This window comes from Lacerta agilis, chromosome 13 (assembly GCF_009819535.1).
Source record: "Lacerta agilis isolate rLacAgi1 chromosome 13, rLacAgi1.pri, whole genome shotgun sequence".
Taxonomy (NCBI): domain Eukaryota; kingdom Metazoa; phylum Chordata; class Lepidosauria; order Squamata; family Lacertidae; genus Lacerta; species Lacerta agilis.
Genome location: NC_046324.1, coordinates 51,275,609 through 51,302,769, shown reverse-complemented (window position 1 = coordinate 51,302,769; position 27,161 = coordinate 51,275,609). Strand labels below are relative to the sequence as shown.

The 27,161-nt window shown below is 50.9% G+C and overlaps 1 protein-coding gene across 2 annotated transcripts in view; it reads left to right on the top strand.

Annotated features, from left to right (window-relative positions):
• RNF216 (ring finger protein 216) overlaps nucleotides 1-19,885 on the top strand; it is an 82,306-nt gene extending 62,421 nt beyond the window's left edge. For both annotated transcript variants that reach the window (XM_033166877.1, XM_033166878.1), the window contains exons 14-17: nucleotides 3,664-3,761; nucleotides 6,809-7,031; nucleotides 15,143-15,212; nucleotides 16,246-19,885. In XM_033166877.1, the coding sequence (XP_033022768.1) occupies nucleotides 3,664-3,761; nucleotides 6,809-7,031; nucleotides 15,143-15,212; nucleotides 16,246-16,571 (717 nt within the window). In that variant the 3' untranslated portion in view covers nucleotides 16,572-19,885. The remainder of the gene's footprint in view (nucleotides 1-3,663; nucleotides 3,762-6,808; nucleotides 7,032-15,142; nucleotides 15,213-16,245) is intronic.
• The last annotated feature ends 7,276 nt before the right edge of the window (nucleotides 19,886-27,161 follow it).

The window sequence follows — 27,161 nt, the reverse complement described above, 5'->3', positions numbered from 1 at the left end:
CTGCATATTCCTGCCTTGCAGGGGGTTGGACTAGAGCAGGCATGTCCAACAGGTAGATTGCGATCTACTGGTAGATTGTGGGGTGTTCCTGGTAGATCCTGGTTGATCTCTGGCCCCTCTGCGATCTCCTTACAAAAAAAGCAAAAAAACAACAACTTTGGCTTACTAAAAAAAGCTCCACAACTTTGGGTAGGTCACTGCCAGTCTTTTTACGACAAGGGGTAGATCGCTGCCAGTTTTTAAATGCTGTGAGTAGATCGCAGTCTATTGGGAGTTGGACGTCCCTGGAGACTAGAGGATCCTCAGGGTCCCTCCCAACTCTTCAATTCTATGATTCTAAGAATTGCCAACCTAGGGAATTCCAAAGAGATCTCCTGGGTGCCCCAGGTGCGAAACTGAAATGCAGTTTTTTCCAAATATTTATCTGCTGCCTTTGGGAGTAAACTTTTTAAAGGCAGCTTACAATAGAACACAGAAATGCAATGAAAAATACCTGTAACAGCCGTACCTTGTTTTGTGACCAGGATCCATTCCGGAGCCCCAACCGCTAGCCGAAAAGGACGCAGGACGCAGGGCATAGCGCTGGGTCTGCGCACATGCGCGGAGCGGTTTGCACTTCTGCACATTGCACAAGCGGCAGACCCGGAAGTCACCGCTTGCAAGGGCCCCAACATAACTTAGAGATCAGCCCTAGGAACTCTTACCAGCTTGGTGGGATATTCCTTTTGTGTTAACTCACTTCAGCCTAATCCTGACCATGTCTGCTCAGAAGTGAACCCTGTTGAGTTCAGTGGGGTTTCCTGCCAGGTGAGTGGGATTAGGGTTGCTGCGCCCGTGGGGGCCCTGAGTTCTGGGTCTGGATTATACCTCACTCCCTTATCTGTTCAGCAGCTTGCCTTTTAAAGACAGATTTGCATAAGCAGCAGCTGAGTGAGCTCCATAGAGGTTTCTTTCCCTGTTCAGGGTTTGTGGCAGTGCCCGAAATCCTTGCCCTTTCCTTGTGCAAGGAGAGCAGAGATACAGGACTTGAAGCAACGCCAATCTTGCCAGCAGCTTCACTTTTCACAGAGCAAGGTGGTTCTGTCGCTCTAGCATTGCTGCTCCAGCCTCCTTTGAGACATTTTCCTTTGCAGGGCAAATACAGACCTACCTTGAGATCTTACAGTGTTTTAAGTGACTAGCTGGCCCAATAAAAGCTCTTGTCTCTCTTCCAAATGCTGTGAGATTTGCAATAATCTCCCAGTATCCTTGGCTTGCTCTGAGCTGCGTTTTGCATAATCCCCATGGATTACCAGGAGGTGGAAGCCAGGCTGCTTCCTGATTCCTATCAACCAGCCACAGTTTCCCAAAGCGCTTAGCAATGCTAAGGAGGGCCGGCTGCCATGTTCCTTGGCTGCTCGGCAGCTGTTGACAGCAGGTCTCCTCCTCTTCAGAGTCTGAGCACCTTGATGGCTGTGGCAGTCTTGCTGCTGCTCCTGTGCTCTGGCAAAGGCCCCTGGCGGGCGCTGCTTCCAACCACTAGGCGGCACTGTCTGCTGATGGATGAGCTCCTGCTTGGAACAGCTGCACTTTATTAAAAAGGAGGAGGCATTTTTGCAAGGAACTTTGAATGCAAACAGCTCCCCTCCGCCTTTAGAGAAAATTGGAAAATTAGGGAGAATGATGTGTGAGGGCTCCCTCTCCCTTCCTCCGACAGTGAGTGGATCAGAATGCATTTTTAAAGGAACGCTTAGTTGGCATTCTGCTTTGCACCGTAGCTGTGGAAGCCATATTAGATATCCAGCATGCCAGGAAGAAGTACGTTTAGGGGGATGGAATGGAAGCAAAGCGGGGGAATGAGACAGAGGAAAGAACAAGAAGAAGACGTCTTGTGCTTCCTGTAAAAATCTCAGAACAGAGTCATGTTCAGTTGCATAAAACTGCACACACACACAGTCCATGAGGCTGATCCAATGTGTTTTGGGGTGCTTGCGGTGGAAAAATCCAAATTACCCCCTTCCAGACACAGATCAAACATGGGGTTCCCAAAGCAATTTCATCTGCCCTGCAACCCTACAAAGTCCTTATCTGTGTGGAGTTGTTGTTGTTGTGTTGTGTTGTGTTGTGTTGTGTTGTGTTGTTGAGGTTGGCTTCCCTCATGTCGGAAAGCATCATGTTTTCAGAAGTTGCAAAGGATCAGGGCGTGCTGTGCTTGATGCCGTACAGCTGTCCCCATGCTTTGAAGCCCCTCACAGCTCAGTGTCCCCCACCTGGCCCAGCTCAGCAAATGTTCCATTGGTGTCCTACCCTTTCCTGCAAAGAGCTCAGGGTGGCACACCTGGTTCTCCCCTCCCCATCCTCACAACAACCCTTTGAGGGAGAGAGCGACTAGCCTGGCTTCATGGCTGAGTTGAGATTTGAACCCTGGCTGCTCAGGTCCTGGCTCAGCCCTCTAACCGCTGCACCACACAGCCCCTTGCACTGCTTCTGTCCATTTCCACAAGGCTCTTGCGGACGAGTTCTTCAGTGCCATGCTGAGCTCAGCCATCCAGGCTCTGGGGCATTCAGTCCGAGAGCTGCAAGTGCCGGCAGCCCGTGGCTCTCGCAGGGCCCTCCGCCACAAATCCCGAAACCGTCTTGCGGTGCTGAGTCCTGCCATTGTCTCTCTCCTGCAGCCGCCTGGGGAGGCCTTGTGGTTCAAGTTAGCGCGTTGGCTGGGAAACCAGCCTCTCGTTTCCATGTGGGTTTGCTCATTAAGGCTGCCTTCCCGCCTGGCCCCCTGCTCTGGAACAGCAAGCAGCCCTTTTCCATCGCCCACCAAACCGATGGAGGCCTCTGGGTGGGCGGACTTGATTCTGCACGAGGAGCCCACAGGTGGCAAAGGAGGGTCCCGCTGGGCTGGCTGTGTGTGGCAGGCCCCCCCCATCCACAGACACACACCAAGGATGGGGGGGAGCCTTTGTGGCCCAGCAGGCCAGATCTTTCTCTCCCCCCACCCACCTACCGTGGGGGCAAGGCAGACTGAGCACCACCATCTCCTGCTCACCCATGCTATCTGCAGGGATCAGGTGCACGAGAAAGGTGGGCCTGGGTGTGGATTTGGTGGGCCAAATGGGGAGGCCTGGACAGCCAAATTCACCTTCTGGGCTGGAGGTTCTCTGTCCCTGCCGTACAGGCAAAACCTTTCCAAGGCACAAGGGGAGGGTGCAGAAACACACGGGTGGAGCTTAAACGAAGATTGAGCGCCTTCATACTTTCTCCAATTGCGACTGGTGCCCAGAGTCTAAAGGGCTGCCGTGTGAACCGATTCTGCCTTCAGGTGTCCTTGCCGGTGCCCCTGCCTTTGGAGGGAAAGTGGGTCGTGACCAAGGATTGAGCCTTCCCGGTGGTGGCACCCTCTTTGTGCAATGATCTCCCTAGAGAGGCCCCTATGGCATTGTGTCATTCTGGTACCTGGGGAAGACAGGTGTGTTTATCAGTGTTTTCGATCCGTTTCATGCTGCTGGCCTCTGTACTCAGGGCCAATCCCCCCCCCCCCGGCAAGCGTTCCTTTTGTGTTTTGTATTTCGGTGTTGCCTGCAAAATGCCTGCAGCACTGCTTATTTGTCTGGTTGCCTTTTTTAAAAAAATTGTCATGATCACTGGTGTGTTCCTGCTGCTTAATGTGGTGATCTCACTCTCCAGGAAACCTGCAGGAAATGCCAGGGCCTCTGGAAGGAGCATATGAACCTCACCTGTGAGGAGCTGGCCGAGAAGGATGACATAAAATATCGAACATCTATGTAAGTAACTTCGGGGGGGAGAGAACCAGGAAGCCTTTTCCTCCTGCTTTCTTATTTAAGCCAGTCCAGAAAGTAACAGCTACTGAGCCTCCTCGGCAAGAGGGCTTTTGTGCTTCAGGATATATCCTAGAATCATAGAACTGTGGAGTTGGAAGGGACCCCAAGGGTCATCCAGTCCAACCCCCTGCATTGCAGGAATCTCGGCTAAAGCATCCATGACAGATGGCCATCCAACCTCTGCTTAAAAACCTCCAAGGAAGGAGAGCCCACAACCTCCCCGGGGAGACCATTCCGCTGTGGAGCAGCTCTTACTGTCAAAATGTTGTTCGTGATTTCGAGCTGAAATCTCCTCTCTTGTAACTTGAAGCCATGGGTTCGAGTCCTGCCCTCCAGAGCAGGAGAAAACAAGCTTGCTCCATCTTCCATGTGACAGCCCTTGAGATATTTGAAGGTTGCAATCCTGTCTCCTCTCAGCCTTCTCTTTTCCAGGCTAAATTATGCCCAACTCCCTCGAGGTATCTACCTTTATGCCCTCTGAAAGAGTAAACCTCTGAGTGCGGGACAGTCAGGGGAGAGCTGCTTTGCATATATAGTTTTAATATAGTTTATTATCCTTGAGCAGCTGAAATTCTACTCTTGTTGCGGACAATAAAACGTCCCTCTTGAGTCTTGGGAAGCGGAAGCGCAGCTGGAGTTCAGGCCCAGCTTCCTGCTCTGCTTGGCGCTTCCTGCTGGGAGGATGAGAGGTAGCAGCCCAGAAAACGGGGAGCAGAGTCTGCCGCTGGCTGGTTTACTGTCTGCCCTAAGGGCAAGCACAGTTCCCAAAGAGGAATTTGAAATGGGGAAACTGGGAGATAAGAGAGGCGATAAAAATACAGTGTTACATCCTGCAGTATCTAGCACAGTGCATTACGGTTGCACCAACGGGCAGGGAAATCATTAAGAGAGCTGCCAAGACCCTCGGTGATTTTCAAGCGGTCTGGGGGGTGGGGGTGGGAGTTTGGAGCCATGGGTGCGAGAGGCTCTTGGCAGAGATCTAGGAATAGCAGGATGGGTTTCACCTCCTGCAGTCACAGAGCCAAGGTCCAACGGCACATGATGCAGACATAGAATCGTCTTCCTGAAGTGAAGGTCACTCTGGTCAGTGCCTGGACAGGACTGCAAAGCCTCCCTGTGCTGTCTTGAGTCGTCTTCTTCTTTGGCAGTCCCTCCTAGCTGAGTCAGATCGTCTTCCATAAACACAGTTTTAACAATGAGTCTGTAAGTGACTGTGGACGCCAATTCTGGATCCACACATCCTTCCACAGGGGGGACATAGGTTTATGGGCCGGAGTTGATAATGGTGTGGATTTGCCAAGCGTGCCTTCCTCTTGGCACGTTTCTCCCTTTCGTCCTAAGCTCGAGTGTCTTCAAAGCCCATGACACCTTTTGTAAAGGCTGTTCTCCAATTGGAGCGCTCGCAGGCCAGTGTTTCCCAGTCTTCAGTGTTTATACTACATTTTTAAAAGATGTGCCTTGAGACAGTCTTTAAACCTCTTTTGTTGACCACCAGCATTACACTTTCCATTTTTAAGTTCAGAATAGAGCAGTTGCTGTCTTGAGCACCCTATTGAGAGAGGCACAAGGTATAAAATGTGGGAGGGAATAGTCTGCAGTTAAAAGCATGCGATGTAAACTCAGGATCTTCAGAAAGCATCCTTGGATACTGGGCTGTGTTGTGGGAAGGAAAACAAAATGAGGGTGCTCTGTTATATAACTTGTAAACATCAGCAGAAGCAGAGAGTGATTAAAGGGCTGGTGCAATGCTTTAACTTGCGTGGGGAAAGCTTAAAACTATTGTCAGGCCCTAAACATTTCCTGTTTGCAGAACAGAATAGTTAGCAATCCTTTTGCAGCATCTCTGTAACCAAAGCAACAGGCTCTGATTTATAAAAGGTGTCAAGCAACAGGGCAGAGTTTGCATTTCCTGTTTCTTTCATTGCCTCAGCTATATATTTTCTGTTTGTCAGAGGTGAGGATCTGTGTGTGCTTTGACTCCTGGGTTAAATTATTTCTGCATTAACGCTTAGCTCCCCCACCTCTTTGACTCTCTGGGAAACCAGATTTAAGCCTGCAGAATGCCAGCCTGCAATGAACCTCCTCTCACTTAATTTGTCTCCAACTCATCATAAGGTAATTCTGAATAGACAGCCACAAAGACCTCCTTGGAAACAGCGTGGGAGGGGTGGGTTTCACAACCCCCCTTCCTGGGAAAGAGCCTGTTCGGGATGGCAGGGTGCTATTGAAATGGTTGCTAAAGAATTATTTTTTTGGGGGGGGGGTCATCTATGTGGGGACTCTGAAGGCAAGAGTGTGACACCCAGGCCCTTAGATCTCTCATCAACCAAAGAGCAAGAGCACTCACTAACACACATCTAAACAAATACATGAATAGTTATATTATTGTGATTTGATATGTAATACTTTGGACTGTCACCATTTGAATATATGTTAGCTGATGAAGTCTGGATCAATCAGTGATGCAATTCTCTACATGCCTGCTCAGAATTCATTGGGATTTAGTGTGTGTCAGATTGCAGCCTAAGTCTGCAAACTTTGCATATGACCAAACATCATAGCTTTGAAGGGGGGGAAGCTTTCTTCTTAGAGGAGAGAGAGAGAGAGTGTGTGTCAATCTCAGCAGCCACCTTCTCTCCTGCATGACGGTGACGGGAAACACCTCATCTGAAATGACACCTGCCATCTTCTGTTTATGAGAATATCCTTATTTAAAAACTGCATGCAGTGGATGAATTGTGCTCCAGCCCACCAAACACAAAAGCTGATGCCATAATTCATAAGGATATTGGCAAGCTGGACTGTGTGCAGAGGAGGGAGACCAAGATGATCAAGGGTCTGGAAAGCGAGCCTTGTGAGGAACGGTTGAAGGAGCCTGGGAAAGAGGAGACTGAGAGGAGATACGATAGCCGTCTTCAAATATTTAATGGGCTGCCACATGGTTTTCTCTCGTGTTTTTTTTAAACCCTTTCCCAATTGCCTCCTTGCAGAGAAGAGAAGATGACAGCAGCTCGCATCAGAAAGTGCCACAAGTGCGCAACCGGCCTGATAAAATCCGAAGGCTGCAACCGCATGTCGTGCCGCTGTGGCGCCCAGATGTGCTACCTCTGCCGAGCCGCCATTAATGGGTACGACCACTTCTGCCAACACCCCCGATCCCCAGGGGCTCCTTGTCAAGACTGTGCAAAGTGTTCCCTCTGGACAGACCCCACGGTAAGTGACTCCAATAGACACAAGCGGCTCCGCTTTCCCCTGGCGGCTCTCCTGCGCAGATTCGGGAGCGGAGCATTCTGGGTGCAGTTTGCGGTAAAATCACAAGTGACCTCTGCCCTCTCCTTTGGATGTGCCATGCCGTCGCCTCCAAGGCGGAGCTTCCTGTGGCAAATATGCAAAAAGTCAGAGTGACGGCTTGATTTTATAACCCGGCTTCTAGCTTAGTAACCAGTGAACATTTAAATGCCCCTGCATGCTGTCAGCTCTCAGTACTGGCACCCTCTTTGAGATTGTGTTGCAAGCGTGAGAGAACTTACAATTTAAGAAACGTATCATAGGATCGTTGTTGGAAGGAGAGGTCCTTTTAACAGCTTCCTTTCCCTGCTGCAGTGATGTGTGGGAACCAAAGTAGCCTCTGAGAACAAGCAGAGTCCACCTTCTGGCTCAGCATCCCAGCACATCGCCCATTCGCTGATTAAGGTGGCAACTTTTCTAACTCTTCATAGAGCTCTTTAGTTTTTCTGCCATAGAACCCCAATGGACGATGAAGGATTCTGGAGAGAGTTGTCTGGGCCACACTCTGTTTGCAGAGAGCGCTCTCCCAGGCCTGCTGGAACTCCCAGTCCTGAATCCAGAGTTATCCGTCCGCCTGCCTGCTAAGACAATCTCTTTGGCTCACAGAAGAGCTGTTTTGGACATGGCCAAAGACCAATGACCAGGGCCAGCATGGCCAGGCACCTGCCAAGGACCCGGCTCACTGGCAAGCGCCCCTGTTCCTGCCCTCCGCCCCTCTGGACCTGCTGCAGTGAGATTCCCCGAGTGATGGGTGGGCCATGGTGGGTGTCCTACCCATGAGACCCATCAGAGCCTGGGGGCAGGACTACGAGAGTGGATTGGGGAGACCCAGCCAGATGGGCGGGGTACAAATAATAAATTATTATTATTATTACTAGTGGTTTAAGCCCATTAAAATAATGGGCGCTAGAACATATGTGTAGACCTGCGTTGCTTGGGGGGGCGAGCGAAGAGAAAGGCTGCCGAGTCGAGAGGGTCTGCGAGCCCGCCCTCAGCCCGTGCCTGCCTGAGGGGAAGCGGTGTGGGCGGAGGAGAGAGGCGGCAAGGCGGCCGGGCCAAAGAGGCCTGCCCAGCAGTGTCTTGCCGCCCTAATGGGCGGCCGCGCCGGCGGGAGCAACAGCGGCAGCAGCAGCGTCGGCAGCGTCTCACACAGCCTCCTTAAGATGGTCGCCTCTCCTGAGCGACCTGCGGAGGTGGCTGCCACCCTCCTCAGCTGTGCCACGTCGCCAATCCGGATCTAGAAGTCCCCCAGGCCTGGGAGGGTGGGGAAGCGGCGTCGCTCGCCTGCACTGCCCGGTACCTGCAAGCCCAGGAGGTTCGGCTGAGCCCAGCACGGCGGAGCAGCAGGCGACCCCCAGCGCGGCGCAAGAGAGCGACCAGGGCGGAGATCATGGCCCTGCTGCTGGGCAACGAAGGGCGGTGCTGAAAGGGATCCCCCGGAGCGGGTTTGGCGGCCAGAGACAGGCAGCGCCGCTTGTCCAGGGAGGAGGAGCCTGGCTCTCTCAGTAGCTGGGCTTGGGGGGTGGGAGGAACGGCCGAGTTTCTCCCGATCCTCGGGTAGCGGTGCAAGAAGCGCCAGCCAGAGCAAGGGTCAGGGAACGGGTGTGACTCTGGTTTGAACCGGGAGAGGAAGTAAGTTCACCCAAGGCCCGGGGAACGTATTAAGCATATTAACCTCCTCGGATGCCTACGCTACCGCTCCCGGGCCGCTAGTCTTCGAGGCTCGGCTTTCAGCAGCGAGAGCGGCAGCGTGGCCTCCTTTCTCGGCCTCCCCTGTCCTCTGGAGCGCCAAAGTTCGGATTCAACCGCCCCGCTTGAACTGCCACACTGCTCGCGGCCCTCCATCTCTCTCCATCCAATCCCTGTGTCCCTGGGGCACATGCGCAGTAGCGCAAACCCAGAGACACACGGACTGGATGCAGAGACACTTGCATTTTATATATATAGATTATTATTATTATTATTATTATTATTATTATTATTATTATTATTATTATTATTATACGAGAGCCCTCCTCACATCTGGGAGAGGTCTGCTCTGTGCAAGCTCTTGACACCTTTTTGAGACCCACTAGAGTTTCTGTGCTTCATTCATTTATTGAATTTATATACCGCCCTATACCCAGAGGTCTCAGGGTGGTTCACAAAAAAAGATAATGATATATAAAATAAAAATAAAAACAATCATCCAATAGTGCCCCCCACAAAAAGTGCCAAATTTTAAAAGGGCCTAGGATGTAAATCGGATCAACCAAAAGCCTAGTTAAAAAGGAACGTTTTTGCCTGGCACCTAAAGGCCTGTAGTGAAGGCGCCAGGCAACTTCCCTGCGGAGAGCATTCCACAGACAGGGAGCCACTGCAGAGAAGGCCCCGTTCTCGTTTTGCCACCCTCCGGACCTCTCTTCCACAAGCACCTTCTTTATTCCTTGTTTCTCTCACTGTGGCACAATGTCCAAGGCACAGCAAGAAGGCTTCCACTGCCCTGCCCAAGAGTCCACACGCCACTTGAAGCAGCTCCTTTCCCATAGAGGCTTGCCTTGCCTTCAGCTCCATAGGTTGCGGTCCATCTCCATGTTAGTTCTCAGCCATGAGCAAGCTGCCTGTGCCTCCGTGAAGGAGCTTTCCCTTCTACGGGGGCTTCTTCCCCCCCGCCCTGCGTGCTGACTCCATTCCAACCCTGTACTCTCTCCCTCCTGCTGCCTTGCTCCCTGACTAAGCTGGGAATGATTTGAAAGGAGCTCTTCTCCCTCCCTTCCCTCTCCTGGAAGTGTCTGCCTCATGAAATCATTTCAGAGCTTATTGGGAACGGCTGTGGCTGCACATGCATGAAAAAGGAAGCCCTTTTATTAATATTTCTTCAAAAATGGGGGGGGGAATGCATTGCAAATGGAGAAACCAGCTCCCAGTAACTCTTTTTAAAATGCCAAAAAAATATTTCTCCACCCTGAAATAATTAGCCAGTCTTTCCCTCACCCCTCCCATCTTTTGGTGAGGTTGCCACACCGGACAAAAATCCACATATTCTGTGTTTGCATTTTTTTTTTGAACTCTGTGCTGGTTGATAATGTCTCCTTCCTGTCTGGCCCTTTCCCCCTTTCCCAACACTCCGCGTTTCCTTTCGCTTAGCTGTGCTCTCGCTGTGTGTCGAGACGCACGCCTGGAACTGCTGAAGCAGGGAAACAAAAATAGATGCGTTTTGTTTCCCTTCCACTCCAGCGGAAAGGAGTGCAGTGATCCAGAAGCATGCACCCAATTTCCTGCAAAGGGGGGGGCACATCCCATGCCCCACCCTCTGGGATGAGCTTTGTGGGGGTGGGGGTAGCACCCCAGTTCCAGACGCAGCTCTGAGAAGGGGCCGGCCCTCGTGACACCAGCCAGATCCCTCACTCCAGTAGCTTCCGCTGCCTGGTTGGTTACAAGGGAATAATCGGTAGAATGGCCATAATGCATTTCTGTGCACAGACTATTTAACCGATTTAAAGGGACTTTTAAGTAGCCTAAAGCCATTGAAGCAGTGAAGAAGGTAAAAACAGAACAGAGCACAAGTTCCAAAACCAATAAAATGGTTTCCGTAAGCTCTAAAAACAATACATCCATATTTACAAATTCTAAAAAGGATAAAACATTTCCATCGGCTGTGCAGTTGCTCCGTAAATGGAGGGAGGGGAGGCTGACTCGGCATTCACTATTCCTTCCATTTTCATTTTGGGGGCAACACTTAATGACATCTCAGCAGACAGACAGTTGCTAAATGAAATTCCCGTTGCTTAGGAGCAGGGCTGGCACGCTCTGTGCAGCGGCCTGCATTACCTATAGCTAGCAACACCGGAATTAGCCCACACATGCAGATTTGCTTGATTTGCATAATTTATGCAAGGTGCAGAGTCCCTCCTTTTCTCTCCGCAAGGGCTGGGTTGGGTTTAACTCTGTGCAGAATGTGAATCGTTGGTGCAGCTTCTCCTCTGCATGGTCCCCGTTGTGTTTGCAGGGCATAAAGAACAGGAAGACCCAAAGAACATATAGAGGAAATGAAGATACAGTTAAGCCCAAAAAGTGTGGTGCGTTTGTGTGATTTTCAGAAGATAGAACATGGGTTGAAAATCTCTTTCAGTCTGTTCGCCTTTTCCAATCCCGCCCACAGAATTCAGCATTCTTGGGGAAAGCGATCACAGCCCACCCCTGAGGAAATTTGCCCACAACCTTCAAGCGTATAACTGGCTGGTAGAAGTTATTTCGCCTGTTTTTGCTGGTAGAGTGTTAGCTGTAAGCACAGCTTGTTATTTATGGCATAAATTATACGAAATGTTCAAACAGTGTGCAATAAATATACCGTTAACCAGGGTGAGAATGGAATATTTTGCTCAGATTCCCAGGGCAAAGCAGAGTAAACACCACTTGAGTCTGGTAAACACGAGCTTTTGCTAGCCATGTTCTTTGAATACAATACAGTACTGTTTTCATATTTTTGAGTCTTGTTTATGCACTGCTATCTTGGGACCCAATTATATTTTGGCACGCTCAGGCAGAGGCAGTTTACGGGGGGAAGAAAATTTGTGTGAATTGTTAAGTTGCAGTTTCTGGGCTGGGATAAAGCTCTTGCCAGGAATGCCGTCCTTCATTCTGCATCCTCAGCAGGCAGAAACACTGACATTTTCACTTTGCCCCCTTATATATGTGTCAGGTGTTAATACCGCCATGTGTGCAGCTCCTTGGTCCCCTCCCAGGCTTCCCCCAATTTCTCTTTAAAGTATGCAAATCCATATTGTGCATTAATCACGTGCCAAAAGAACAAACAGCTCAGCAGGAAAGTGTGCAGTGTGAAGTGAAAATATGCACTGAAAACTGGCACGTTTCAGCAGCTTTTGGGCAGAGGTGTAGCAGTTTGCAGAATTAAGATATGAGGTGGGGAGCTGCAGAATTGGGCTCAGTGGTGCTGCTCAAGCAAACTGGCGGCCTGGTCACTTTTTCTTACCCCTTGGAGATCCTCTCAGGCAGAACATGGCAAGATCACATTGCTGGCCAAAGCTCTCTTGCTGTTTGGGGTGGGGGGTGGACCTGTCATGAGGAAATCCACAAGCTTCCAGGAAAACCATACAGTGCGGCTGCAGCTGGGGATTCTCCCCATGGTGGCTTCAGTGGGGAGCTGACCGGGTTTCTCCCGCCCCCGCTGAGCATGCAGCTGGCTCCCAGTCACACCTGCGAAATCCCAGGTGACTTGCTCTGCGCTGCTCCTGCAGAACCTGACAAGATGCAGGCCTCCTACCTGTCACCACTGCATCACACCGTTCCTCTAAGGAATTCAAAGTGGCAGGTCAGCGGCAGGAGGGAGCCACACGGTTTATCCTCACAAAAATCTTTCTAGGGCTTGTAGTCAGTCAGCTCCAACAGGGCTTATCCTACTCTGATTTTTTTTTGGGGGGGGGAGATTTGAGGAAAGCAGCTGCCTGGCTCTGCTGTCCGTGTGTGTGTGTGTGTGTGTGTGTGTGAGAGAGAGAGAGAGAGAGAGAGAGAGAGAGAGAGAGAGAGAGAAATGTCCTGTGTTGTTGTTCTTCCAGTGGTACTGATGGGATTAATTCCGGAGTGGCACCAACATTGGTCTCTTGAAGCAACAGCGACAAAAACAATGCAGTTTTCTGTGGCGCCTCTGCCATACAAAAACAGCGCAGCCAAAGGCCACCAAGAAGGAAGAACTCTGGTCTGTGCAGGGCTCAGATATTTCACAAGCACAGTAACTGGCGATTTTGCTGCCCTCCTGTACTCTGCTTTTGCCGTGTTGGTTTGTGGTGGGAGAAAACAATCTCTGCCCTTTAAATACCAAACTTGATTACGGTTCTCAGCTGGGATTAGTTCCACAGGGGCACCTTCTCACATCCAGGATCAGGCCACGTGCCCCAAAGCGGGAAGTTCGCCACCTACCCACCCACTTGTAAAGCCGATGCGCGGTACAACTGGATCAGGCGCTGGGTCAGAGTCGTGGCTGCAAAAGCTTTCCTTGAGTGGCTGTCCACTAGCAACAATCCATAGGGTCTCTGTTTTGGAAAGTCTTTTGAGGCAACCTGCTGACTCAGGGAAGAAATTGGAGCGAGGGCACAGAAGACTTCTCCTCGCTGGTGGGATCCTGAGCTCCTCCCTCCAGAGAGCAGAACAGGGGAAATTGGCAGAGTTTCGAGATGTGCTGGGCTTCACCAGATTCAAATCTGGAAGCTGGCAGGCCTCTCTCCATCCATCCATGTGTTATGCAAAGACAGCACATTTTGCAGGAGTCTCCCAGGGCGCTCTCCAAATCCAGAGTGTTTTCCACATTGGACCGGGGTGGGGGGGTGGGTGGGGTGGAATACAGGAAGAGATTAAAAGGGGGAAATGAAAACAAGCTGTGCTGAAGTTCTTTGCATCTTGCAAGGCAGCCAGACTCTCCCTCCAACTAGTTCTGCAGTCTACATCTCTCTCTCACTTTCTGTCCCCCGATCCTATGATCTGCATAAATTTTTAAGATGTAACTTTGGGCATGCTTCCAAAATTGAGGTTTTTTGAGAACTTTGGAATGTGGGGACATGCAGAGGGGTGAGGTAGAGGAATGGAAAGAAAGGAGAAGGGAGTAAGGATGTCCCTGTTTTGGAGAGACCATGCGGTCTAGGCTGGCAAGCAGTGTTGGCGATTGTGGCCGGTCCTATCCTTGGACAGAGTGAGGGGGGTGGGACTCTCTGTTTCCTGCCTGCCTTGGTTAGTCCCCTTCTCCCAGCATAGGTTGTAGCATTGCAGATGGGAGATGCCCCTGCCCAGCCAGCTGAGCAAGCAGGCAGAGAAGTTCTGTGTGGCAGCAAACACTGTCCTAGTGAATAGTTGTCGCTTCACACCCCCCACTGCCCTGCTCACAGTTGTGAAGAATATTCCTACGATATGAATGGTCCATGTCACCATTTCAAAAAGGAGGTTGGAAGAGGCCAATATAGATGTGGAATCTCCCTAGATCAAGTGACATTTCTTCTTTTAAGTTCTTCGCCTAGCTCAAGGTTCTCATCTGCGCTGGCCAGATGTTTAACTGAGAATCCATCACAGTCAGTCCATCATTTGAAAATGAGACTTTCAAGCCGTCTTGTCCCAAAATGGCAACCAGATGTTCCATTTTGGCGACTGCAACCTTGGATTAAGGAGCCATTTGGCGCCTAGCTTATAGACCCAAGTTTCTAGCTCTGCTCCTATTGAACCTCTTATCCGATTCTTCAAGGCCTGCCTCCCCCTCCATGGCAGGCAGCCCGGCTGTGGGGCTCTCTGGAGCTGCCCCCTAAACATTTCACGCTTGGGTGCCATTTAAAGGATTAGCATCGCTCCAGCTGCTCCTTGGCAGGGCTGGGGGGAGGCGCCGCTTGTTGCCATCTGCTTAGTCAGTCCTCCAAGCTTTGCGGCAGGATCAGTGTTCTGCCTGTAAGCGGCTTAGTCACACTCCACGGTGTGGGTGAGGATTCGTGCAAGCGCACAGCAAGTTGTCAGCAGCCTGTCCGTTCACCTGCTGCTTGCCCCCCTCCCCTCGGTTTCAAATGCAGCCCAAGATGGCGCTGAAGATGTTCAGCTGCCCAGCCGGCCGTCTGCACCCGCAGCGCTGGAGAGAGAGGCGTCCGCCCGAACCTCTCTTTTTCGTGGCTGCTGGGGCTTACATGAAACGGTGCTGAGTTTCCACAGGAAGTGGTTATTCGCTGCTTACCAAATTCAGATTCTTGCAAACCTCCTCCTCCTCCTCCTCCGCCTTCTTTTCTTCAAATAAGGCCCTGGACTCAGGCCTCAGAGAACCAGATGCGGTCTCCGAGCAAGATTTCCAATAATAGCCGGGGAAAATATATGGACAGCAACACACTATTGCAGAATAAATGTATGCAAAATTGGCAGAAGTCTCTCGGGTTTGCATATTTCTGCACGGTTTGCAGAATTCAGGTTTCCTCACTGCAGATTCGGTGCAGAAATTCAATTTTCCTTCTTCGTCTGTTTGGGCGTTGAGAGAAAACAGCCTCGCTGACCCTTTTGTTTGTTTCTGTCATTTCTAGGAGGATGACGAGAAGATAATCCAGGAGATTCAGAAGGAAGCTGAAGAGGAGCAAAAGAGGAAAAACGGAGGTGGGTGGTGCTCCCCCTCCGCCCTTAACAGGCAGAGTTCGATGGGGGTCCCTTGAGAACGGAGCAGCCCCCAATTCCAAAAGGCTTTTTCCACCTGTGCCCCATGATTACCCACACAATACACGCTTGGCTGGTCGGTTGTGTGCCTATTGGTTAATCTTGCAAACTTGAAATGAAAACGAGCTGGTAGTGTTTGCACAATTCAGCATCCTAGGGATATTCTGTAGCCTAGGGATATTCTGTAGTAATCATCATCACCATCATTTATTTAACATCTGTACTGCCCTTCATCTGAGGATCACAAAGCAGTTTCAAGAATACATAACATAACCCTGAGATAACCTCAGCTGCACTGCCTGAGTTTTGGCAGGCAGGTTTCAGCCAGGCCTGTGGACGTGGCACGCAGGTCTTCTGCAGAAAAAGCAGAGTATTACAGCCACCATGGGGTTTTAGCTGAAGGTTACGTTTGCAGAAAAGGAGTGAGAAAGGGGAATTCCAATGGCAAGTAATAAGTTTGAGTATGTTTGCTATTCACCGAAACCACTTTTTTGTAAATTATATATGTGACATAGGGGAAACCTTTTTTTTTTTTTTTTTTGAAAGTTGGCTCATTACACAAGTTGATTGACTAAAATGCATCATGAGCAAAAGCTGTAAACCTAAAGCAGGAAGCGTGGAAGTTGCCTGCATCTCTTATAGCAGCGGTATTAGAAAATGGAGAATATCTCGCATTTTAAAAGTTCTGTAGGATTCATACAGTTTTAAATCTGCTGCTCAGTTAAAAATTGCACTTTTTAGCTAACTCGGAAAGGTTTCTCCAAACGGATTTCAATCCGAGCCAGCCTGGTTCTCCTCCTCCTGCTGCCGGACACCTCGATTTTTCTGACCGCCATTGCCCAGGGGTCCATAAACATCTGGAGGAGTCAGGCCGGCCCTCCCCTGCCCCCATCGAAATTAAAGGTTGAAGCTGATCTGCTGCTTCTGCTGTTTCCCTGCCCTCCACATTGTTGTCTTTCTTTCTTTCCTCCTCTAGAAAACAGTTTCAAGCGGATTGGGCCCCCGGCAGAGAAGCCTGCGGAGAAAATCCCACGGATCGAAGCCATCCCCCGGCCGGTCCCGCAGAACCTTCACCACCAAATGCCCCCTTACCCGTTTGTGCACCCTGCCTACCCGCTGAACATGCCCCCCGTCCGCCCGCTCTACAACAACATTGGCCACATCAACATGGGGCCCATCCCTGCCCCTTACGTGCCCCCCCTGCCCAACATGCGGGTGAACTACGACTTCCCCCAGGTGAACCTGCCGCTGGAACACAACCTCCCCATGCACTTTGGCCCACAGCCGCGGCACCGGTTCTGACCCGGCTCAGGGCGGCGCCAGGACTTTGGGAAGTCTCTGCAGGGAAAGTCCACACACTGGCTGACGCAGCCCGCCCCTCCCTCTCTTCTCCACTTTTCCAATAAACTGCAAGCGCTGAACACGCTCCTGGGCACCCCTCCGGTCTTCTCGTCCCCCAAGGCGAGATCAGCGCCTTTGCTGCCCAGGCTCTGTTGCGGGAAGCGGAAGGGAGGGGAGGCTTGCCCTGGCGCCCTTTTGCTCCTGCCGCTTGTCTAGGAAGGAGGTTCTCTGCTCATTGGGGGGGGGGTGCAGGGGGCCTGTTTGGCAAGAGGCAGCGACGACTTGGACCCACGTGCCAAAACCACAGTTTCTCTTGCCTGCCCAAACGGTGCTGAGAGCGGGAAAGAATTGGGTGGGAGGTTCAGCTCTGGCCGGCTACAGATCTTGACCGGTTTGGTTGACGGGCAAATTAAACCATTGGTGGGAAACTACCGAGGCAAGCAGAAGTTGGCAGAGGCAGTTGCCCCCTCTTAGGATGCGTGATGCACCAGATTGGCAGCTTCTGTGGCCCTCAGGTCAGGAAGAAACCCCAGCAGAGCTCTTCCCACCACAACGATCTTGTGCTTTTGGCACAGGAGTCAAGACGGTGGGTTGCGGCCAACTAAGTCCTACTCAAGAGTAGACCCGTTGAAACCAGTGAACCTAAGTTTGCCGTGTCCATGAAGTTCAGTGGCTCCACTTTGAGCAGGACTAGCTTTGGCTGCAACCCAGCCTCCCCAAACTCAGTGGGTTGGTGGGTCGGGCTTTTCAAAGAGATGTCAGAGGCCTCTGATTCTTCCGAGGTGCCAAACTGAGGACTTGCTGCCACTCAGCGCAGCTCAATGTAACGGGAGACCACATCTGTTTAAAATGGACGCGGCTTCCGTGGCTGGAACAGTTCTCGAGTGTGTGAGCCAAACCTCTGGCTTAGCAGTGGTACGGGTTTGGGGTGTGTCGCTCCTACGACTGCTTCCAGCTGGGCCTTGCATTGCACATGGAAAGCCTTGTGGGTTGAATCCTGGTACAGCTGCAGGGAGGGCGGTGTGGGTGGTGACGTGTCTGGAATCCTTGGAAGGAAACGGGTGAGCGCCAGCTGGCTTCACAGGCCAGCCTCTGCCTCCTCTGGTGTTGTGGTCGGTGTGCTTTGCTGTTTGGGGTCTTCAGCGTGTTGGGAGTACCTGCTCGTTGACTTGTCTAGTTGTGGTCTGAAGCACTCTTGGGCACCTTGCAGGCTTGGAGGTTTCCTTACGAGTCTAGGAATCCCCCCTGTGCACTTGCAAGGCATTTCCAGCTCCTAGAAGATCGCAAAGTTGCTCCTTGTTAATGGGGGCAGGGCATCCGTGACCCAAGCGTTCCTGGGCACTCTGCGTATGTGCAAAGGCTTCCTTGGACTCTTGAGCCGCTGACCCACCGCACTCAGCTCTGGAAACCTTCAGCCTGAAGCTTTCCAGTTGGATTATTCCAGGCAGGGCTGGAAGAGGGTTTGTTGGTCTCCAGCTCCCATGCCCAGTGGGATGATGGGAGTTGTAGTCCAGCAGCCTCCGGAGGACCACCATGGATCCCCCACCCTTGGCTTAAGGGCTGTTTTGTACCATTCATGTGCACACGGACAGTTGTGCCGGGACATCCTGATGCCGTGTCCATGTGTGTTGAAAGATGTGCGTGAGGACCTTGCAACCCATTTTTGTTTTGGGGATTTCTGGTGCGCTCACAGTGGTTGTGTTGGCCGTGCAGAGTGCGGGGCTGCCCAGAGCCACCAGCGCTCAGAGGCAAAGCTCAACTTCCGGCAAGGAGCTTTGATGTTTTTGCCAGCCTGGGCTGCAGATTCGCCCTGGCACGTGCCAAGGGCCCTGGGTGCCTTTACCAAGGTGGCCAGAGCCGTCCTAGCACTGACCGAGCAGATCCCTGCCCACCAAAAGCAGGCCCTGGCCGTGGCATTTCCCTGTTGTTGGGCTACTGTGTTCTCTCCCCCTTTGCTTTGACCAGCTCACATGAAGTTTACCGTTTGTTATCTCTAATCCGTAGCATTTTGGACTTGAGTGAAGGTAGTTGGGAACAGGCAGAGGTGCAGTTAAAGCCGGCTGCTGCTGTTGCCTTAGTACGACCGGAGACCTTTCGTTGCCGTTTGCTGGACCCGTGAGGCCCTGGGCCTTTCCGCTTCTTCCCATTTTCTGCGCTGACTCTAGTTCACAGCCTCCGTTCATTTCAGGCTGCTTCCTGTAGAGATGGAGACTTGGGTGGCGGCAGCTCCTGCGAGCCAGAGATTGGAAGCTCAGCTGTTGCTGTTCCAGTGGGTTTCAAAAGACATTTAGAATGGATGGGATGGCCTATTCCTCCACCCCACCCCCACTTGGTGCCCCTTTCAATGAGGTCTTTTATTTGGACGGGTCTTCCTCTTGATAGACTGAAACGCTCCTTAGCCTCTGCCTCCCATCATTCTCGTGCTTTGAGTAAAATCATTCTTTAATTGGGGATAATCCACCTCTCTTGGGAAATTGAGGCATTTTGACTCGAAGGAGGGTGCCTTTTTTACTGCATCTGAAACTAAAACACACTTTCCTCATTCTTTGCTTGCCCACGAGCAATGGAGGAAACCTCTTGGGGTCCATGCTGACTTAAAAAATGATGATTTTTGGCCTTGCTCATTTTGATGTGTAAGCCTGAAGCGAAGACCTCCTTAGCCTTTGATCACAAACAGAGATGCCAAGGTCCAGCTCCTGACACTTCTTGGACAGCCTTGTTCAATTGCGTGGAAGGGTGCCCTTTAGCATTTCCCCTTTCTCTTTGCAACTTGTTGCTGGGGTTGCGTGACTTCACCCTAAACAATGAGCCGCCCCATCCCTTGAAGCGGATTTTGGTCCTCGATCTCTTCCCGTGTTAACACCACCACGTTGGGGAGAAAGGGCAGCCATCTGCAGGTGGCCAGGATTCCCTTTCTTGCGGGTATTCCAGGATGAATCTTCGCTTTGGTTAGATGTTGATTACCTTTTCCAAGCTTCGCAAGGGGAGAGCATCACCTCTTTGCGGGGTTTTTTTTTATGAACTTTGGCCAAGGAAACTTTGCCAAGCCTGTGTGTCTGACATGGGAGAGCATTGCCCCCGTGCCACTGTGACGCAGCGTGAAAGCCGGCTTCTCCCTGTGGTGGTCTGCTTCTGCAGACAAGGCCTCTCATGACAGAACGCTTCTCTCCTCAGTTGTTTTTTTTAAAATCCATGCATGCATAAAGCTAGCAAGCTCAAGGATTCTGGCCTGGCCACTTCCCCCTGCTGTGTTATTTTCCTGCATAGGGGGATTTTTTTTTTTTTTTAAGGTAGCCTGAAAGAGGTCCAGCCTGGGAAAAAACCGCCTCACTGCAAACTAGGACAGTTTAGCATGGGTAACATTGAAGTCCCTCGAGCTTGAGCCAGGCTTCTTGGACAGGGCGCCCTCCAGTTGTTCTGCACTATAACTCCCATCAGCCCCAGCTAGTACAGCTGTGGTGAGTATACAATATGGCCTCCTCCTCCTGGCTGGGAGTTGTAGTGCAAAACGTCTGGCTGGGCAGCAGGTTAGCAAAGGCTGCCTGTAAACATGCCCCTCCCTGTGTGCTCCAGGTTCTTATGACCTTCTTTTCTATTTGCATTTTCCTTTTTTGGCTTTTTAAAATAAATAAATAAATAAATAAAAAGTTCATCTCTCTTTACGGGTAGACACAGGGAAGTGTGTATTTTGTACACCCCAAGCTTGACATTTTAACAGGTACTTTCTATTATCAAATTTGCAGTGTCGCATTTAACTTGCCTTAAATGGTGGAGAGAGAAATCTAGTATTTGCACTTAGCAAAAAAAGAAAAGAAATGGGGAAAAGAGCAAACCCTATTGAGGGGAAATTGTGCATGTCCTGCAACTTTGTATAACAATAGCTTAAAAATGAATAAGTGGTTTGTTTATTAATAAAGAAAGGAAAAAAGAATATTTTTTTCTTTACCTTCTGGTAGGAAACCGTTCTAATATTCTGTGTGTAAAAAGTCTCTGTATTATATTGTAATTTGAATTTTTTGTAATTAAAACAACAACCTTGTGCACTCTCAGTTGGGTGGTGGTTTCCTCCACACCTTTTGTTGTTTGTGGTTCTAGGTGGCAAAACATCTGAACAGCCGCTGCAAGAACAAGACTCTGGACAAGGTGGGCCATTGGTCTGATCCAAGAGACTCGTAACTATGAAATCCTGTAGCTTCCTATACGGGAAATGTTCTGGGTTATTTTTGTCCTGATTTCCTCTTGCCATAACCCCTCTGGAGAGCAACAATGCCGGAACAAACTGAAGCAGGAAAAATCTGCCAAGGATGCGCTATCCATGTGCCAATGACATGTTGAAGAAGGTACCCATAATGTAACCATAATAACCAGAGTGTTTGCAGAGTAGTACAGTTCTTCCGATTCCACCCCTAAAGCCCCAACTCCCAGCACTGAAATCTCTCCATGTGGATGCAATCCATGCCATCATTTGGAGGGTTAGATTGTTCTTTCTTACAGGCAAATCTCTTTCTCTCCCTCCCTCACCACGTGGGGAATTCTGGCGCATCCTCCATTGCAAGAATTGGAGAGGAGGGCAGCGGATCTGGCCACTCACCTTGGTTTGCCAGTCTAGGGTAAAGTGCAATAGGTTGTATCATGGCTACGTGCCTTTCCTTCCCTAGGAGGAAAGAGATCTGCCCCCATTAAAGGGATGTGCAGCTGTGTGTGGATGAGTGGCAGGCACGTCCAGCAAGATTAGCTCCAAGGGCAGGAGCACCCGGCATCCCCCCCCCCCCGCCGCCAGCCCTGATCCTCTGCATAATACGGCTGGAGAGAGCTTATTTCAGGGTCTCGCCTCCATCAGCCCTGTTTTGATTTCCATTGGCATCTCTGCCTTATTTCCAAAACCCACCTCTTCTAAGCTGAAGCCAGGCCTCTTGACGTGCCTGTGACAGGTGATGGGGGGGGGGGGGCGCTAAGGGTGTGTGCAAGGGAGCTGCTAGGAAGCAAGACCCCAGCTCACCAGGCTTCTTCAAATAAGCAAAATGACAGTTGCAAACAGATCTGCACATCGGGAGAAATTCGCTGATGAATTTTCATCATTGACAAATGGCCCGCTCTGTTGCTCGTTCCTCTTAACAGGAGTGGCACACATCCCTCCCCCCCCCCAACCATCCTGACATGTCAGTTTTAGCTTGATCTGTTGGTTGCTGGAGCCTCCACTGCTGCAGAAAGCGTTTTTCTTTGTGTGGAGAAAGGCCTGTCTGGGCTAGTGGGTGGGAGGCTTGTCTTCTTTCTTTCTGCCTTTCTCTCCCTGACCTCTTCAAATAAAGGGGGTGGGGGTGGGGGAGGTGAAGGGGAAAAGAGGAGGGAGGACAAGCCAAGCCCCCCCCCCAGCTCCTATTCAGAGCCAAGGTGTCCCCCTCCCTCCCTGCAGCATCAAAGTGTCAGGCGGCCCCTCTCCATGGTCAGAGACCCTTCCCCTCTTCAAGAGAACAGGGGCAGAGTTCAGCTCAACTGCCTTGGAAAAGGGGGTGAGGGGGGGGGCGAGATGCAAACTCCATGAACTGAGCGCAGGGGATACAGGAGAGGTAAAGAGGGCAAAGGCCGCCTCTCTTGCCTGGCCAGGTTTGGGAGATGTGAAAGGAAGCAGCCCTCGCCTTCCATTTTTAACAAAAATCTTGTCTCTCACATTATTTCTGTTATCGACACAACCCAGTTCCCTAGAAACTCCGCATGCCCAACTGCACAAAAACTTGCTTCACACGGCACTTTTATTTTTTGACAACTGCACAAAGTATTTGTCCCGCTGCACATTTAGAATATAAACGCAGTATCTGGGAAGGCTGCCTCAGTTAACCCAGTGGAAGCGCCATCAATGGATTCATGCAGCAGTTGAGATGGTTGGAATTGCTTAAGGAACCAGTTTGTTACTCGCATGAATGGGAGGCTCATGGGGGCAAGCCTGTCTACTCTCAAGCAAGCCCCCATTGAGCTCAGCTGGGTTTGAGCAAAGTTTGTTTTAAGGTTACCCCCGAGACGAGGTTTCCAGCCTCATGCATTTGCAGGTAACACTGAGCCGCTTCGGATCTCACAGTCCTGCTGGCAAAAGGGGTCCAAATGCTTTGCTTAACAACACTGGAGCAGAACAGAGCCTACAGGATTAGCCCCATTACTTCTCTAATCCAGCTTCCTGTTCTCATGGTGGCCAGCCAGATGCAAACCAGGGAGTCCTCCTCTCCCCATCCCACCCCCCTGGTTTCCATCAACTGGGATTCAGCAGCACTGCTGACCAAATGCTTGTTAGCCAGGATGCCTCCAAGGAGGGCGGCTCCCCCCTTACAAAGGCTGGGGGGCCACCCTTTCTCTCAGGCAACAAATCAGAGCAAGGCTGCCCTTTGTTTCCCAGAGGGTGATGGAGAGGCGACCCCCCCCCTTCCTTTTGCCTTCATCTAGCCTTGCTCCGCGGGGAGAAAAAGCAGCAGAGCCCAGAATGGATTCCTGCCACAAATGAAAGAACCTCCAGCAAGTTGCCACTGGCAACAAGGACTGGAGCACCCGCCTGCAGCTTCTTCTTTCCAGACACCTCTGGACCGACTGTTTTCACACACCTGCTGCAGTCTGGAGAACAGCACTGTAGGAGACCCCCCACCCTGGGGAAAATGCATCCGTCCGTGTCTCCCTTTTCACAAGCTGCTGCACACATAATTCCCAACAGGCTGCTCTTGTCACACTCAGTTCTGTGCTGGGACAAATGTAGGGATTCCTCCGGATTCCTGCAGTGTTGGAACTGCCTCGGTGTCGGCCCCCTGGTCCACCTTGCTCAGCATTGCTGAAACTGAGCACCAGCAGTTCTCTGGTGTTTTCCTGAGGCTTCCCTCCTAGGCAGACGTCGGATGGCCATCTGCCAGGGATGCTTTAGTTAGGATTCCCAAATTGCAGGGGGCTGGACTAGATGACCCCCCCCGGGTACCTCCCAACTCTGCAATGCTATGGTTCTGTGGTTCTAAGCATTGCGCCATGCTGTCTTGTGCTCTTCTGCTTTCTGCATGAGGAGCTATTAAAATGATCCACCACATCCCATTGCTGAGACTAGGGCTTCTCCTCACCACCTGCTGGAAGGAGGCAAAACCAGAACAGTAAATCATGCAGAGATGCAGCAGCCAACCTCCTATCTGTGTGTGGATGCTGTAGTTTTACAGAAGACCTTAATCTGAATATTGTTATTTGCTGCACCATAGTACAAGATCCCGCAAGCAGGATCCAAGCACAGAGCAACCCCCCCCCCCCGCAACTGGGATTCAGGAAAATCGCTGCCTCCAACTGTGGAAGCCGAGCAGAGCCATGGTAGCTAGTAATCTGTGTGAATTAGTCCAATCCTCTCCTAAAGCCAGAATCTGTGATCATCCTCTTCTGAGGCCCTTCATGTGCCTCCTCCATGAGAAGTCCAGAGGGTGGCAACACGAGAACGGGGCCTTTTCCATGGTGGCCCTAGGGAGCTTCGGATGGCACCTTCACTATGTATGTTTTTAGGCACTAGATGGAAATGTTCCTCTTCTCCCAGGCCTTTGGGTGATTGACATCTGATGCCCTTTTAAATGTGTTTTTTGGGGGGGAGGGGACGACAACTATTGGTTTGTTTTTATTTTTGCTATGGATTTTGTGGTTTTAATATTGTACATTTTATGTTGTGGACCACCCTGAGATTGGTGGATGAGGAACGGTATACCAATTTAATCAATGAAGAGGATGAAATCTGTTGCTGGAAACCGCAGTAGGGGAGTGCGCTACTGAGCTGTGGTCCCTGCTTCAAGATTTTCCAAAATACCGTATTTTTCGCTCCACAGGACACACCGGACCATAGGGCACACCTCGTTTTTAGAAGAGGAAACAAGGAAAAAAATATTTTTCTGGTTTTCCTCCTCTAAAAGCCATGGTTTTTTTTTGAGGATCAGCTAAAAGTTTTGCAGCTTTTTTTGCAAAGGGGGAAAAGCAAAGAGGGAAAGCCCCGTTTTTATGGAGTTTAACTCACATTTCTGCAGCTGCTAAAGGAAAGGGAGCCATTTCTACAGACAGATAATCTAATCAGCCAGTCCCATGTCGCTGGGGAAACAAACAACCTCCCTCTGCAGCACATTCAACAATGGAGGCCTGGGCAAGGGGGCGGGGCTGAAAGGGAGCCGGGACTCTTATCTCTCTCCCGATCTCTTGCTGATCAGCTGCTGAGCGGGGTCCTTTCAACACCCCCTTTTCTCTTTGTGAAATAAAAAGCATGATCCTCTTTTGGCCCCTGGGCAATTCAGCTCCAGGGACCACCATTCACTCCATAAAACGCACAGATATTTCCCCTTAATTTTTAGGAGGAAAAAAGTGTGTCTTATGGAGCAAAAAATACGGTAGGCACGGTGTTGGCACCTTTAAGAACAGGATGATGGACTTTTGGGGGGGGTGCAGCCCTTTGGCTTGACCCAGCATGCTACTAGTTCTTCTTGGAACAAAGAGGTGAGGGGGGGCTGAGCGCTTCCTCTTGGGGCAGGAGATGCTTATGGGCTGGAGGAGTCCTTGCAGCAGCCAGCAGGATGGGATCCTTTGTGTACATCTTTTAACAAGCAGGCGTGCTTAGTCAAACCACAAACAGGTGGGGTCTGCAATAACCCCCGGAACGCTCTGCCTCTGGTGTTTAGGAGTTCACATCTAATGCTTACGGGGTCAAAATTGCACAAGGGAAGTGATCTGCAGTCTCCGAGGAACTCGGGATTCGGCATTTTTATTGTAGGGAGAAAGGCCCAAACACATCGTAATGTGAACCAAGCATGTTCAGCGCTCACCAACCGAAACGGAAAGCTAGGACAATGGAGCGCTGGGGTTGCTCTTCCACTGCAACAGGATTTGTCCCATGTGAAAGGTGTCTCAAACAGAGCCGGGCTGTGGGTCCATCTCACTCAGTACTGTCTACACCAGCAGTTATTGGACTACAACTCCCATCATCCCTAGCCAGCAAGGTCAGCCTGGGTCAGGGATGATGGGAATTGTAGTCCAAAAGCAGTTGAAGACCCAAGTTTGGGAAACCCTGGTCTGTACTGACCCCCAGCAGCTTTGTAGGATTTCTGAGGTGTGCTTAGTCAAACCAGAAACACTTAAGGCATATATTGGAGGAGTTTTTTGGGCGGGGGGAAGAGAAGAGAAATGACACGTTTTTTGTTCCTTATCTGAATGCAGGTTTTTAATTTTGTCTCCATTTGAAGCTTGTTATACAAATGGCACTTACAAAAAAAATATCAAGGGACAAATATACCAGAACGTGAGTTGTTGTTTTTTCAGAGCCACAACAGCCAAGGAAGGCAGGCAAGGAGGATTCTCGGCTTATAAAAAATCATTACATGGGAGAAGCCAGCTGGGGTTACAAGTTTCAAACAGTCATCCATGAAATAAGGGGTTTTGGGGTTGGGGCGCAGCATGAAGCGTGAAGGCCAGCAAGTGTTGCAAGGATTTTTTCGGGGGGTGGCAGACACTCAGCAACCCCCCCCTGGCAGCCCCCCCCTGGCAGCCCCCCCCCGTTCCCAAAGCTCTGTGTGTTTCCCTTGAGAATTCCCCGGACTTCACCACTCCCGAAATGTCCCGATAAATCCACGCAGAGCTCCTGGGCCATCCCAGAAGTGACCCTCCTTTCCTCGTAAGGCAAATCATTCCAGTTGCTTCAGAATTTAGCACCAAGTGCAGAAAAGGCCCCTGGAGGTGGCAAAGGGTGCGTGGCACGTTTAAGGCGTGTAGCGTCCTCCCGCCTTGAGCAGAAGGAGGGCTGGTGCTTTGAATTTTGGCAACAGGAAAACCCAAGCGGGCTCCAGCCATGGCTGCAGGGGTGCCGATGGTCAGGTGGAGTTCAGTCACAAAGGGAATCTTTCCCTCCCCTCTGCATTGCATGAGAAATTGGGGTGCTGGAACAGGCAGAGGCTGCCCAACCAAAGAGCCACAGCCGGCGCCATCCAGATGTTTTTGGACCACTTGCCCCAGGCAACGTGGTTGAATGACGTTGCGGCAGATGGGAGCTGGGGTGCCAAACCTCTGGAGGGCCCCGGGTTGGCCGACGCCAAGGGAAAGGCGGGGACCACCCCAAAAAAGGCACCCCAGAAGAACAAACCAAGGTACACAAGACTTTTTTCCAAACTCCCGAACAGTTAAGCAACACGCTACAAATGGATTATACAATACTGCAAATCTAGTAGAGACAGTGGAGGTTGGCTCCTCGAAGAGAGCATATATAAATAGACAAGAAACGCGCTGTTTGGTCACCTTGGGTGGCCCCAGGAACCCCGCAAGCAGAGCTGGGGGGCAAGAGGGGGTTCAGAGCAGCCTTGCGGGGAAACCCTGGCACGCGTGGGGCTGTGGGGGGCAGAGAAGAGGTAGCCCCCAAGCCGGGAGAGCGATGCCTCCATTCTGAAAAACCGCTTGAGGAGTGCTTAAGGGGTAGGGCAGAGATTCCAGTTATATTTTTTTTTGGGGGGGGATGTGCTGTGCAAAGGCTGCTAATTTTTTTTTTTTTTTAAAAAAAAGCTGTCTATTCCTGTGAACCGAGAG